This window comes from Centrocercus urophasianus, unplaced genomic scaffold (assembly GCF_019232065.1).
Source record: "Centrocercus urophasianus isolate 14NV4802_14NV808 unplaced genomic scaffold, USGS_Curo_1.0 seq_35, whole genome shotgun sequence".
Lineage (NCBI taxonomy): Eukaryota > Metazoa > Chordata > Aves > Galliformes > Phasianidae > Centrocercus > Centrocercus urophasianus.
The window spans coordinates 6,339,521-6,354,157 of NW_024884922.1; the positions used below are offsets into that span (position 1 = coordinate 6,339,521).

Below are 14,637 nucleotides of genomic sequence, written 5' to 3' on the forward strand. Positions count from 1 at the left end.
TGAATGATCAGCAGCCATACCAAGTTTAAAAAGTGCAAGTGCCAGACTCTGCACCTCTGAAGGGGCAATCCTAGCTATTTGTACAGACTTAGGGATGAGAAGCTGGAGAGCAGCCCTAAAGAAAGGAATGTGGGAGTCTGGTCGGTGACAACTTGAATCAGAGCAGCAGTGTGCTCTGCAGCCCAAAGAACCAATCTTGCTCTGAGGTGCATCAGGCCCAGGGCTGCCAGCCAGGAGAGGGGAGGGATTGCCCTGCTCTGCTATGTGCTGCTGCAGCACTGGATGCTTTGGTTTGGGAACCACAATGCCAGAAGGACATAAAAGTACTAGAGAGTGTCCAAACAGAGCTATGCAGATGGTGAAGGGTACGAAGGCAAGACTGTGAAGACCAGCTGAGGTCCCTTGTTTGTTCAGCCCTGAGGAGGCTGAGGGGAAGACTCATGGCAGCCTGCAGGGAAGCAAAGGGATGGTGTTAAGCTCTGTCCCCTCTAGTGACATCAACAGGACAAGTGGGACAGCATGGGGCTGCATAGGGCAAGGTTAGGCTGGGCGAAAAGAAAGAATTCCTCACCAGAGGGTGGTGGGCATGGCTCAGAGAGACCATTCCAGGCAGTGGTCATGGCCTTGAGTTGCCAGAACTTGAGGAGCATCTGAACAACAGGCTTGGATGTCAGGTGGTCCTGTGTGGGGGACACAGGCTGGACTCACTGATCCCTGTGGGCACTTTCCAATTCAGGATATTCTGTGATTCTATTAAATTAAGTATTAAGTTACTAGCATACATTAAAGCTCTTTATTTCCTCTTTCTATTAACATTACGGGCCTCATACTTTTGTTTGAGAAGTACCAGCACTTTTATTTAGATAGCAGATTATTTGAAATGGTTCTTAACAAGTTCATAAACTGTGTTTGGAAAAAAATATCAAAAGTAAAAAGGTTTCTTGTTCTTCATTCTGCATTCAGTCATGTAAAAACATCCATCTTCAAACCAGAATACCTTCAGAGTAGTGCCAAGTCAATCTAGCACTATTAATAAGCATGTATGAATCTATGGCATAGCCACAGCACCAAACAATGGTTGGAAGAAGAAACACAAGACAATTTGTTTGGAAAAAGTACAGCAATATTATATGAAGGAAATAGAACTTCTATTAGGAGCAAGAGATATTTTCAAAACCTGGGAGAGACTGATTAATTAAATCTAATCTATCCCTGCCTCTGCATCTTATTCAAATAGTACACCTGATTATTTCCAAGAGCTATACCTACAAACCAGCTGAAAGTACTGGAAACAACTAGGAGGTTCAGTATCAAGGTTATAAAATTCTCAATTACTCATTGATTATTATCAGCTTGAGTGGCTTCCTCAGTATTTTCTGAATACTCTTATGGCAGCTCAGCTAGAAAGTTGTTAGGAGTTGTCCTCTAGCTAAGTGTGGTTAAAAGATAATATGATCATAATGGCCAGAAATAATGCCTCAGTTTCCATATTAGTTCTAATCACTGTTTTGATCCCAATGTTTTGGAAAAAGCAATTTTTGGAAAAGTTTTTGGAAAATAAAGGTAGTTGTAGTGTTCAAAACTGTTTGTCCTTATAGACTGCTCAAGCCCTCACATCAGAAGTCTGTTATCATCTTCCAACTTAATATGATGTTAATAGCTCTTAGCTCACCACTAGAGTGATCAGGGTCCTCTTTTCCCAGGTCATCCATTTACAGCAAACCCAGAAAACACACTTACCTGTGACCTAGTGTGGTCATTGCCAGCGCAAGGTAACAGCCAATAGGAATGCCTGCTTTAACAGCCTTCAGAAGGGGGTGAAGTGTGATTGATTCTGTCATGTCAAGCACGCTGTCAGATACAGGAACTGCAGGCCAGCCACACTGTATGCCACGGTCATTTCTGTGAAGCTTTAATCTCAAAATCAAGCCCCATGCCCATTGGTTGAAGGAACTCTCTGGTGTTTCTCCATAACGAACAATGCTAGCTAGATAAGAGACCTGAAACAAAGCAAAAGTAGCAGCAATGAGGGGAAGCACATCCATACCACGTCACATATGGCAGCAGTCTGGGAGGACTCCAGTCAGCTTGGATGAGCTTATCCCTTCAAAATACCATGACAGTGGACCAGTACAGCAGTAATTATTTTTCAGACTCACCTTGTGAGTCACCACCAATTAATTTAACTTCAAATCTGTGTTTCCGTGACCTTGATTTCCATCTCCTCTCTCCCTTCACCCATCTCTTTTGTTAAAAGCTATCAAACCACACTGTTGTGCTGACGTTTCCCCTACTAAACACCAGCCTGATTGAGTAAATATTTTTACCCAAAAAAGGAAAAACAAAAACAAACACCAAGCATCACACATCTTTGAAGATGTTTGGCATTTTTTAAAATAAACAAATACACATAAAAATTACCACCAGTCAACAAAGTCTAAAAATTTAGTTTCCTCTTAAAGAGATGTTTTTAACGTGGGCAGGAAAAGTCATTGTGCAACACATATGTGCCTGTTATCATGAACAGTCTGCTTAGATCAAAAGATTTCAAATTTCACCTGCTCTTTAGGAAAAGTAGTGTACAAGCTCTGACAGATCAGTGTAAATTTCAGATTTATGAGTCAATGCAGACATTTCTTCCATTTTTAGTGGGGGTATAGAAAAACCTAAGCAGAAATGTTCCTCAAGCTCCAGTTAGTACAGACCCAACAATACAAGTAGCAACCTAGGTTGTAGCAGGTTTGGGCAGAGAACTCATCTAGATGTCACAAAATAACAAAATATAATTAAGTACGGCAGAGAAAGAAGACACAGAACTGCAGAGAAAATAATGAAGTGCTAAAGTGTGGGGAAAAGAGACTTGGGGAGTGTAGGGGAGAAGCACAGGAGTGCAGGAAAGGAGAAAACACTGTATAGGAAATACTGAGACAAAGCAACAACACAGTGCTAGGAGCTTTGAATAAATACATGCAAGCATCTTGGATTGAATATCTAAAAAAGGTATTTTTAACTTTGGTCTTTCTAACCTTCCACTCCCCTTCTGTAACTTGCAGCCATACCTTCCTCAGTCATCAGTGTGCTGTAAAAATCAATATAAAAGTGTTTGTAGAGTGTTCAGGGAACACAGCACTGATCACTATTAAAAAGCTCCTAAAAGAGATGAACACTCCAGTCTTCAAATGAAGTAAAATTAAGAACTGGAGCCACTGGAAGGATGCCTCTTATGTTCACCAGTTGCTTCAATACCCTCTCAATAAGCAAGTGCTGCCCAACTCTGCATGAGCAGATGATGCTTAGGAAGAATAGACTGTAATAATGTAACTACAGGCTAGAAAACAATGCAAATCTACAAGAGAACAAATTAAAAACACTTATTTTCTCACATAGGAAAATAGCACTATTTTCAGACAGCATTGCGAGTGCAAAAATATTCAGATCTGGGATATTACGATGATAATATCCTGATAGGGTAGCTCCTAAAAGGATGATAAGAAACAAAACAGTCCTTCTGTGTAGCTTTTCTTATCTGTTGCTAGCAGTACCTTCTTCCCTGTAGATTTGAAGAAGGAATACCTGCTTTATGCTTTCAGAAAGCAATCCAGCATATGGTTTCTGAGGGAGATATTTCAAGTATGCTTCAAGGACCATCAATGCAACTTCAGAATGGATGGCTGGGTCCAGATGAAGGGCATCCTTCTAAAAACAGAATCCAGAATCACATCAGAATTCTGCTTCATTTAAAAGGCTTCTGCAACTTCAGTGAAGTATTTTCACTCCCATCTCTGACACAACTGCTATTGCAAAGACTTCCCAGTTAAATTTTCCCACCTGTTCGCTTGTTTTCAACTGTAGTCAAAAATAGGGAGAAAAAGTAAAGCAACCTTTGTCTCCAAGTACTCCAGTTACCAACACAGCAAAGGGAAGAATTTTTTACAATCATTACAATGCCAAAATGACTGAACATAAGCTACAGGATTTTTCCCAATTCTATTGCTTGTTTCTCTTTAAAAAAAAAAATACACTCAGTTTGGATTGAATCCTCCAGATTAGGCTTCTAGAGCAAACCTATTATGCAATGTTTCCACATCATTTAAAAAAAAATGTGAAGGCTTCGAAACCTCTATTTCGATCATGAGTTTTCTTACATTGTGAAAACATATCTGGATACAATCCTGCAAACTACAGCCACACCACCCCCATAAACACCACTGGGGGGATCCCTCTATCTTCTGCTGTCACAGATATCTTTATAAAGTGACTCACAAGAAGTATCCTGTCAGCAGTTTTGTCAGCTATTTCCCTTATCGGAGACAAAAAAAACATTCCTGCTTTAGTCTCTTTCAATTTCAGCTACAGTGCTACAGGAAACCAACACAAGCAAATCCTCAGGCAGAAGGCTAGAAAGTCACTGTGAATTTCCCATCCCATGCCCTCAAATGTACAGCTATAGTATCAACAGCATATAACTGTCTCTGAACTCAGTTACAGTCCCAGGCTGAGTAATACTTTCTCCTCTGGAAACCCACCCAGGTTCAAGCATCCTGGCTTTAACACATACCTGCTCACCCAATCCCCAGTTGAGACCTTCCAAGATAATGCAGGCCAGTTTATTCTCCACAGTGGTTAGGCTGTAATTCAGTAACCAGTCTCGAATCAGTGCTATTTCAGATGAAGAAGGTTTCCACAGGTACAAAGGCAATTCTTTAAACAGATACAGAGAAACCTTTGAGGACAGAAAATAAAAGGCAATTCAGTATTTAGCATGGAATAATAACCTGTACTATGCTCTTATGCTTTAAACAGTAATACAACAAAAATTAAAAGCCCGGACAGGTCTTTAACATGACCCTTTCATACTGAACTGTATCTGCACATAGCTTCTATGATTTCTACCTGGGTGCCTGCTTTAAATGACAGAAGTTATCACTTACCATTCCAACTCTCTCAATTGTCTCTTTAACTCGATCCAACAGCACAGAAATAATCTGTGTATGAACACTGGCAATTGCTCCCAAGAGCTCTCGACCAACTTTTGAAAATGTCTCCCTAGTTGAAAGGCTAACATACGACACCTGAGAAGATGAGGAAAAAGAAGTTATTCGTTACGGCTGACCTCCACTGACACTGCAATCTACCATCTTTGTGAAAACACAGAACCAAGTTGTTCTTCCCCATTCTGGACAACAAGGTTGAAAAACGCCAACATTAGAAACAATTGCCTAAACAGCTGATGAAATTATGAGGCCAGCAGCAGAGAAATAGACCAAAAGTAAGCATATAAAAACAACAAAAACGAAAAAACCAACACGCTACACAAGGAATCTTAGAGCTTCAAGTTAAAGAAAAAAACAAAAATGTGGTTTTGTTTGTGTTTCATTCTGGCTTAGTCTTAGAAAATCTGCTCCAAAAAGAAAAAAAAACAACAATTTAGAATATTTTAATTCAGTACTACATTATGAACCTCAGAAGCAGGATTATATCAGTTGTTTTTTTTTAACTGCAAAACTACAGAAACCATGAATGTTTCATGTTTAAACAGACACAGTTCCCACAGTTACAATGAACATGATCACCTCCATCCTCTGCCGAACGGACCAGTAATATTTCTTACCTCATATATTTCCAAAACAATGATTTTAATGAAATCCTCATCAACATCAGCTCGTTTGGTTTGTGCCATCTGAGCAAATGTGGTGAGTAGACAGATTTCTTCTGAGCAGTTCATTGACTGGAGATACTTTTCAAAACTTTCGAGGTGGTGTGGGTCTAGAAAAGTCACAAACTGGTGTTTTAGGACATACGTAATCAATACTTCTACACAGAATCACACAGAATCACAGAATCACCCGGGTTGGAAGGGACCTCAAGGATCATGTAGTTCCAACCCCCCTGCCAAGCAGAGCTACCAAACACACACATTTAGATCAGGTTGCCCAGGACCCCGTCCAACCTGGCCTTAAACACATCCAAGGACGGGGCATCCACAACCTCCCTGGGCAGCCCGTTCCAGGGCCTAACCACTCTCCTTGTAAAGAACTTCCCCCTAACATCCAACCTAAATCTTCCCTCCTTCAACTTGGATCCATTTCCCCTAGTCCTGCTGTTGTCAGCCCTAGTCCTGCTGTTGTCAGCCCTAAATCGGTCACAAAGGAATTATCATTAATGGAAACCTGCAAGTCATGATCCTCTCTTCAGAAATGACTAGTACCAGTTGATTTTTAAAAAGGTGCAAGGAACACAGTAATGTGTAGCAAGCCCATGTGATTCAGAAAATATACCAGTCATCCAAAGTGAAAGCTAAAGCTGCTTCAAAAAAAGCTCACCCACAGGAAGAACTGCTTGAGTTTTTGTTTTTTAAGAATGTTCTCATGGTTTCAGCTTCCATGATAGATTGCAGCAATAAGTTCATCAGATGAAGTCTAAATTACACAGAAACATCCTGTTTTCAACCAGTGTCACATCCAAGAAAAGACTAAAACTAAGCCCACCCAAGCTGAGCTGAGAGATTTAGATAAATCAAGAGACTCTGCTAATTCTACTTACCATGATCTCAAGTAGCAATTAAACTAGAGAGATCATTCTATGCTGATTACAAACAAATACCTAGCACTGGGCCTAAGATATGCTGATGAATTACAAAGAAAAATCAATTTCTGCTTCTCAAACTCAATATGACAAAATTACTGAATATACTTGTTTGGAAAATACATCTGAAAGCAGAGAATTGAAGTTCTTTAAATTCAAGAGTGAAATGCAGGCAAACAGAAGAAAAAAAAAAACCAAAAAAAAAACAATCGTCCGAGTGGAAGAAAACAGAAAGAGAAGAATACAAAGAAATCTGAACAGGATTTTAACTATATATATGTGTGTGTGTGTGTGTGTGTATATTTTATTTTATTTCTCTCAAAATCAAAGCACACACTGAAAGCTGCACTCCAGCTGTCAAGCAGTTTGCATAGTGGCCTGCTTCCTCTGAAGCAAAACACACCACCATAAACATTTTACAGTGGTCTTACCACAGCACCTGGACATGCTGAAAAAGCACTCTGTCGTATGCCAGCACTTAACTGGCACAGGCAGGCATTTTCACATTTGTGATTAAGCAGATCCACTCAGGTTAGGCCCTGTATCAAGTCCTTTCAAGAATCTTGCAACGGTACTTCAGCCTGAAATCAAACTGCTACAGCCAACGCAACACATGAACAATGTGCTGGAGAACTGTGCAATTTAATGAAGAGTTTTTCCATACAGTAATACAAACTGCAGTCCTGAAAGATACAGTAGACACACAGCTGATGTCCCACCCACTCATCTCCTTATTTAAGAACAAGAAAAGACTTGGTCATTACTGTATAAAAAGGCACAGCAGAATAAGCCACATGGGAAAGGGAAAGAACAAGGGAAAGAAAGGAACTTGACATCCCTCTTGCACTCTGTATTCATTGCTCTAAGTGACAGCTACCTTGCAGAGTTAAGACACTTAGTAATTTCTCAAAACCACAATTTTCTCCAAGATTTTGCTGACGTGGTGAAAGGTGGACTGTCAGCTAGCGGAAAAGTAAAACTGACAGGCAGTGAGACTTGCTCTTTCTTGAGATAGGAAAGAGGTTGCAGAGTAGGCAGTCACTGCTTTGGTTATCTGTCTCCCTGTTAATCAAGTCCTGAAAAGTTTTCTCATGAAGAAAGAAGCAAAGGAAAGGCAGCATTCAAACTGGCTTCTACGCAAGTCTGCTATAGCTGAAGCCTGCACGATGGCTGAGAAGATCGAAGTTAAGGGAAAAGAGAGAGGAACTACATAGAACAAAAAAAGCATCTGTAGACAGTGTCTATAGCTGTGGAAGATTAGCAAATATCCAACAACACAAACCGCTGAAACCAGAACTACCAAGTTTAGAAACAGATGAAGGAATATTTATACAGCTAGCTACAGCTGAAGATTTAAGTCTTTCCTGCTCAACCTACTATAAGGAACCTGCTCTCAGCAAAGGGGCTGGACTCAGTCTCCAGAGGTCTCTTCCAATCCCTATAATTCCAATTCTAACAAAAAACAGCTCTTAAAAACCCAAGTAATACAAAATGCTGTATTTCAGGATCTAAATCACTCTGCAAATGCTGTTGAAGGTCAAGATGGAACTAGACATGAGAACACACAAGATGTACCTGCTGCATGGCACTCTTGCATCTTTCTGATGCAGCTAGGAGGGAGAAAAAACTAATTGCTGTTACACTACCCAAGACAGTTCTCAGGCCACTGGACCAGTCACACTGCAGAGGGTATATTTAACAGTGGAGCCTGTGAAGAATTAAACCTGTTGCTCATGCAACTGCAGCTGAATCTGTTAGAATTGGTTCTGAGTGAAGAAATCCTACCTTCCAGTCTCTGTTTGAAGTCAGCAGGCTGTAAAGTAGAGCAGAGCTTTTCCAGGTTCTCACTCTCTGCACAGTGCATGACAAAGAAGAGCTTCCAGAGCATATTACTGGATAATGTTCCATAAGGCATCTCAGACATGAAGAGCCAGACTCCCAGCCTGTTAGGTTTGAAGAAACAAGCAAAAACAGTTTCATCCTGATAAACCTCAACACAAAACAGCCATATGCCCACACCCCTGCCATACAGTTAGGACAGAATTAGGAATGTGAAGATGTGTTTTGTACCTCTGATTTCAAGTTAACCTATTTCTGAACAAGTCCCCAGAGCTTCAGCCAGATACTAGAATTCAAGGTGTAATTCTTACCATCTTAATGCTCCCAATGTGCTGAAAAATCCTGCATATTACAGTCTTGTTTAAACCATGAAGTATCTAGAATTACTGCAATTCCCAGTTTCAAATATCTCACACCTCCAAAATGAAGCCAGTATCAGCCACGCTGGACAGCTTACCTTTTTGCCTTCAGAACATGCAGAACAGCTCTGAAAAACAGCTCATCAAACTCCAGCTGTAATTTGTCCATGGAGTACGGATGCCCTATCGATCCATACAGCTTATTGCCACTAATGTACTGGGCCCAGTGGTCACTCACATGACAAAGTGTCATCCTACACAGCAGAACAAAGTTGCAGAGGTATCATTAAGCACATCATCACCATACAAAACACAGACAGAGCACGTAACAAAACCATAAAAGATTAATTACACTAAGCAATATAAATGCATCCCCCTCAAAAGCACACTCATAGAAGACAAGTGGGTGCTAAGCATTTAAAAATAAAAAGCAGCTTTTAGCTTCCAGTTACACTTGCTTCATGTAGCAATAAGAACATTTTCAAGATGCAATTAAAGAAAAAAAAGAAAAAACACCAACCTAAAACTAGAACAATTCTAGATTATAACTGCAAGTAAGCAGTAGCACAGTCTGTAAGAAAGGAAGATTAAAGAAACTTTGCTGGTGTTTCACAGTTCATACGGCTCTCTTCTGCAGCTACAGCATTTAGACTTCGCAGTTTTCAAGTAAAGGACGCAGGGACTTCAGGTAACAGACCAGCTAACCCTAAACCAACTAACTGTCAAAACAAAAATAAACCCAAACCAGCTCTTGGCTAGCTTATTCATTAAAGAAATCTAAATTTTAAATGTATAAAAAAGATTCAACTACACCACAGAGGAAATACTCCCTTACTTGATCAGCTGACCAATTCGCTTCACGAACTGTCGGTACCGTGCTCTGTTAAATGTTTCTAATCCCACAGACAGAAGTTCCACCAAGGAGTTTGCAAAAGCAAAAATCTTCATCATCTCCTGAGAAGTTGTTTTTTCAGGAAAATAAGTACCTAAGATCAAGATAGAAGTTAAGTCTAAAAAAACATGCATAAATTCTGGATTCTTTCCTTCAGAAACACTCTAAGCAACAGAGATCATTTTCACTGTCTGTGAGACAGACATAAATTAAAATTTACGTTTCCTTTATGAAACAGACAACAAATACCTGCTAAGTATGAAAGAACAAAGAGTCTGCAGCTTTTAAAATCTCTAACAAGCAATTGCTTTATGTAACAGGCCGCAGATTTAACAAGAATGAAGAAATAATTGGAGAACAGTCACAGTACAGTACAGCTCATAGGCAAGAAGGAAAAATTATTTCTGAAAGCACATCTATGAGCATAAACACTTAGAAGATAACACTAAGGGACTCCAGTGTTTTGCTTGCTAGTGTTGCTGTAACATTTTAAGTTATCCCATATAAATATCATACATTTGTACCTTATCTGGTACAGATACCTCTCACAGTTTAGTCTGTGAGTTCTTGTACGTGTTCATTATAACTTCAAATCAGAGACTACCATAACGCAGCAGTATTCCTGGCCTTTATAATCATTAACACAATTACCATAAGAAAAACAGCTGTTTTACCTGCAGACTTAAACCCAAGGAAGTGCTGAAACAGTTCATGAAATGGAAACTGGGACAACAGAACAATCAGGTCATCTTCCAAAAGCAGAATCCAGCTTGTTTCAGGATCCTCATCCTGTAGATAAACTCAAGTCATTGTAACTTCCTTTCCACCAAAAAGCACAGTAAAGGGCTTCACAATCTGCACTAATTCCAGTTTATTTGAGGGAGCAAAACAAAGTATAACTAAACTCTTCCTCCTACATGCATAAGCTCCAGAATTCGTGGCTGTGTTTGTGTACTCACCAGCTAGGAAACAGAACTGGAAATGCTTTTTTCAGAAATGTGGTTTATGAAGGGAAGTAGAATTCAAATGGACTACTTCCATGCAACAGCCCCCTTAAATCCATTGTTATTAGTCATTCCTAGAAACTCTATTTTCTACCATGATTATCTATTATTACATTACAGAGGTAGAAGGAAAATAAAAAATATCTGAATTTCACATGATGCCACTAAACAAGACAGTCTTTCTTACTCCATTTCACACGATCAATACAGTAAGGCTGCATAAAAGCACATAAAGGGAAAAAAAAAAAAGTCATTTGCTGTACCTCTTCTCCTCCTTCATCTACCAGTGTCCAGTTTCCAGATTCTTTCCCAGAGGAAGAGGAGCTTTTCCTTTCATTTGGTTTCATATGGCACATGAATTCCACCCGATTTCTAATTTAAAATAAAAATCAAGTTTAGGGAAATCAGAAAATTAAAACCCTGAATTTCATTATCTTTTCCTTACAAGACTGTACTGTATTGGTTTTGACTGGGAAGAAGTTGATTTTCTTCACAGCAGCCTCTATGGAGCAGTGCTTTGAACAACTATAGCAGTCTTGGTAAAACACTGATGTTTTAGTTGCAGAACAGTGCTCACACAGTGCTTTTTCTGCTTCCCATGCTACCCTGCCAACTTGGAGTGCTCCAGATGCTGCAAGGGGACACAGTCAGAACAGCTGACCAAGATGAACCAACAGGATATCCCACACCTTACAGTGCCATGTCTCAGCTGTAAACGCTGGAGGAAAGAAGAAAGAAGTGGGGGGATATTCTGAGTGATGGCATTTGTGTTCCCAATAAACACTACATACAAAAAGTCCTGCTTTCCTGGAAATGGCTCTACACCTACCTGCCAGCAGGGAAGTATGAACTGAATTCCTTATTTTGTTTTGTTTGCATGCACTGCACTACTTCTGCTTCACCTATTAATTTGTCTTGACCTGTACCTCACAAGATTTTGCACTTACTTTTTACCCTTCCAACTACAGGGGAACAGCTGTGTGAGGCTTAGCTGCCTTCTGGGGTTAACCCATATCCACGAAGACAAATCAAAACAAATTAAACAACAAGAAATGTTAAATAACCTGGTGTCCTACAAGACTTGTGCAGGTCAGCTTCACTACACTACTTCTGAGGCTGCATTAACTAACACCATGCCAACAGTAGTACATTGAGCTATCACAACCAAAGAACTTCCAGGAAAGAATTGCTTCATATCAAGCCAGCTCCAGTTCCATCTTATGCTTCTGTAAGTCTGGGACACCAGTTTTAAGATTCTCTGTCACATAAACCCTTAGCTTTTCAAATATATACCAGCAAGTTAAACAAACATACAGAAAGGCTATACAAGAAGTTAAAATAGTAACAGCTAGCTTCCTTTTAAGTAGGAATGTTGTGGCAGAACTCTGAACACACAGCAAAATTCCGGCACCATATTACCCTCTGAATACCTACACTGATAATAGAAACATACCAGTTTCACAATTATGAATTTCACAACACTAGCTGCCTATTCCAAATTGGGTTTAAAATTTAAACTGGCTCCTGATACACAGGTGGTATACCAGACAAATGTCAGACCTCTGACATTAAAGCCATGTGAAGTCTCCATGCTCTTGTATGAACAGTTAAGAGAGCCACTCCAGACATTTTGCATGAGTTTTTGTTGAAGGACATCCTAATAACCCACCAGCAACACACACGCCCTAAGGACACAAAAAAGCTCTAGGCTGGAAAGGGAAAACAAAACATTTTAAAACAATATTCTACAACAAGCCAGAAGTCCCTGTTGACTCTGGATCAAGTTCACAAAACCCTAAACACCTGCAGATTGCTCCTCTGACATTAACATCTGAGTCGGTGAGTCAAAGTAATACATATTATCTAAAGCACATAACAGGAGCTTTCACTAATGACTGGTTTCAGTAGCTAGCCCTCCAAGCACCACATATTCCATCCAGATTTTAAAAACAAACTAGGAAACATAACCAGAATCTATACCAAATTAGCAACCACTTTATTCAAGGCCATCTGTTGCAGAAACAGTATTCTGAACAGGTCATCATGCAAGGCAAGAACTCCATTTCAGAACTCACAGTTGAAAACAATAACCATTAAATCAGTATTAAAACAGTTCATAAAAACATGGTTAGAGGCAAGCCTTAACCACACCTTGTGCAGAAGGAGAAAGTACTGCCAAGACTGTATTTCAAGGTGAATGAGTAAAAATCTTTAACTGTGAACCTATTTGAGCACTTTCAGGGCTGTGGAAAAAAAGATTTTCTACCATGGTCTTTTCTACTCCTACATCAGCAGAATTTTGCAAAATTTTATTTTCATACTTACTTAACAGGAGACATAAGCAAGGCAAGAGATTGCATGAAATGAAAGACACCTGATGGGTTATCCAAGACTCTGATCTGCAATTAAACATAAAAGACCTAAGTAAATCTAAGTTACAGTCCAAGTAAAACAATGGGAAAATCAGTTGTAAGTGCAAAATTCATATTCTGAGTTTCACATTTTCTACTAGCTTCTTGTTCAGACCAAAAACTATTCATAAAAGACAGTTCCAACATTCAGGAGGTAGTGCTGCTATGGCACAATATTGGGTACTACTGTGAAGTACTTATGGAAAGGAATTTAAATAAGGACAAAAAACACCAAGAGGACCACAAAATAACAATTCTCTGCCTCTCCCATATACATCTTGGCACTAAAGGGGAAGCTAGGAGTTTTGAGCACAGGGGAAGTTACAATGCTACACCTAATGACCTTTCATTGCTTGCCTTTTCCCTGTTAGCACAATTGGGATCTTTTCTTACGGCTAGATTTCCAGTGTCTTTCCCTCTTTGAAACAGAGTACCAATACCTGTGGATATGTGTGCGCTCTTTAAACCATACAAACTGAATCCTCTTCCTTGCCTTCAAATCTACCCAGCTAATGAACTTTTCAGGGAAACACAAGTTTCAATGGACATGCTGTAAAAACTGTTCTTTCTCAAAACTTGTAACTCACACAGAGAGGTGCTTCCAATCTCACCTCACCCATTCCAGCCTTCCAAAACCAAAGAATTAAACATTCATACCTGAATGAATGGAACAGCCCATTCACCAATCCCAGCTGGGCAACGTAAGATGTGGTTGAAAAGGAAGAGATGGTCACCAGGACAGCCAATTCGTTGCAACACTGAAACCTAAAGGAAAAAAATATTGGACTGGTGTAAATAATTTCAAGGTAGTCTTGGTAAGTTGAATAATACTGCATTTTTCTTTCTCCTCTCACATTTTTGACAAAGTCTCAGTTTCCAGAGCAACTTGCAGTAGAACAGTATTTAAAGACCTGGCTGATAAGCCACAGTGATAATCATTCTTTACAGTGCAGAAAATTAATTATAACTATATTAAAAACTTTCTCATTTAAAAATAAGCAAGAACAGAAGTTTCTCAAAAATGCTGATCCAAATTACAAAGTGAGCAAAAGCATTAATACTCCACGTGCATTACAAAAAATAAACTTAAATCCAATGTGCGCAGTGCTGTCTGCTCGTGTGCCAGACCTCGTTACTACAGCTGACCTTCACTGACTTCATCAAACCAGGGAACTCATTCTAATCCAGTAAGACACTCTGCTCACAAAAGAGCACAAGCCCAAAAGATCAGTTGCGTATGGGTCAGCAGGAAAAACAATAGCATTTTCAGAACTAATTCTGTAATTCATCCCATGCGCTGGATCTAGCAGCTCCATCCCTGCTTACACCCTCACCAGTCTCTGCAGCCACATGAGGAGGTCACTCTTAAACTGAGGATCTTCAATAACTCTGCGAGTGAAACTGAAGAGAACGCTGATGCACTCTTTCAAGTGGCTCAAGTCTGAAGAAAGATTTTCAGACTGTTTTGAAACTGCAAATAAAAAATTAAAAAAAAAAAAAGAATTAAGGAGCATTCACCAACAGCTTTCAGAATAGTAGAGCACATA

At 39.6% G+C, this 14,637-nt stretch overlaps 1 protein-coding gene across 1 annotated transcript in view; it reads right to left on the reverse strand.

Annotated features, from left to right (window-relative positions):
* The window catches only part of EPG5 (ectopic P-granules autophagy protein 5 homolog), a 50,104-nt gene that overhangs the window by 28,905 nt on the left and 6,562 nt on the right, over nt 1–14,637 (reverse strand). Inside the window, exons 4-16 of the mRNA XM_042831201.1 lie at nt 14,425–14,561; nt 13,748–13,855; nt 13,005–13,078; nt 10,943–11,051; nt 10,350–10,464; nt 9,619–9,769; nt 8,882–9,037; nt 8,371–8,528; nt 5,612–5,766; nt 4,932–5,072; nt 4,559–4,723; nt 3,574–3,696; nt 1,741–2,000 (exon numbers count right to left, since the gene is read on the reverse strand). Coding sequence (XP_042687135.1) covers nt 1,741–2,000; nt 3,574–3,696; nt 4,559–4,723; nt 4,932–5,072; nt 5,612–5,766; nt 8,371–8,528; nt 8,882–9,037; nt 9,619–9,769; nt 10,350–10,464; nt 10,943–11,051; nt 13,005–13,078; nt 13,748–13,855; nt 14,425–14,561 — 1,852 coding nt within the window. The remainder of the gene's footprint in view (nt 1–1,740; nt 2,001–3,573; nt 3,697–4,558; nt 4,724–4,931; nt 5,073–5,611; nt 5,767–8,370; nt 8,529–8,881; nt 9,038–9,618; nt 9,770–10,349; nt 10,465–10,942; nt 11,052–13,004; nt 13,079–13,747; nt 13,856–14,424; nt 14,562–14,637) is intronic.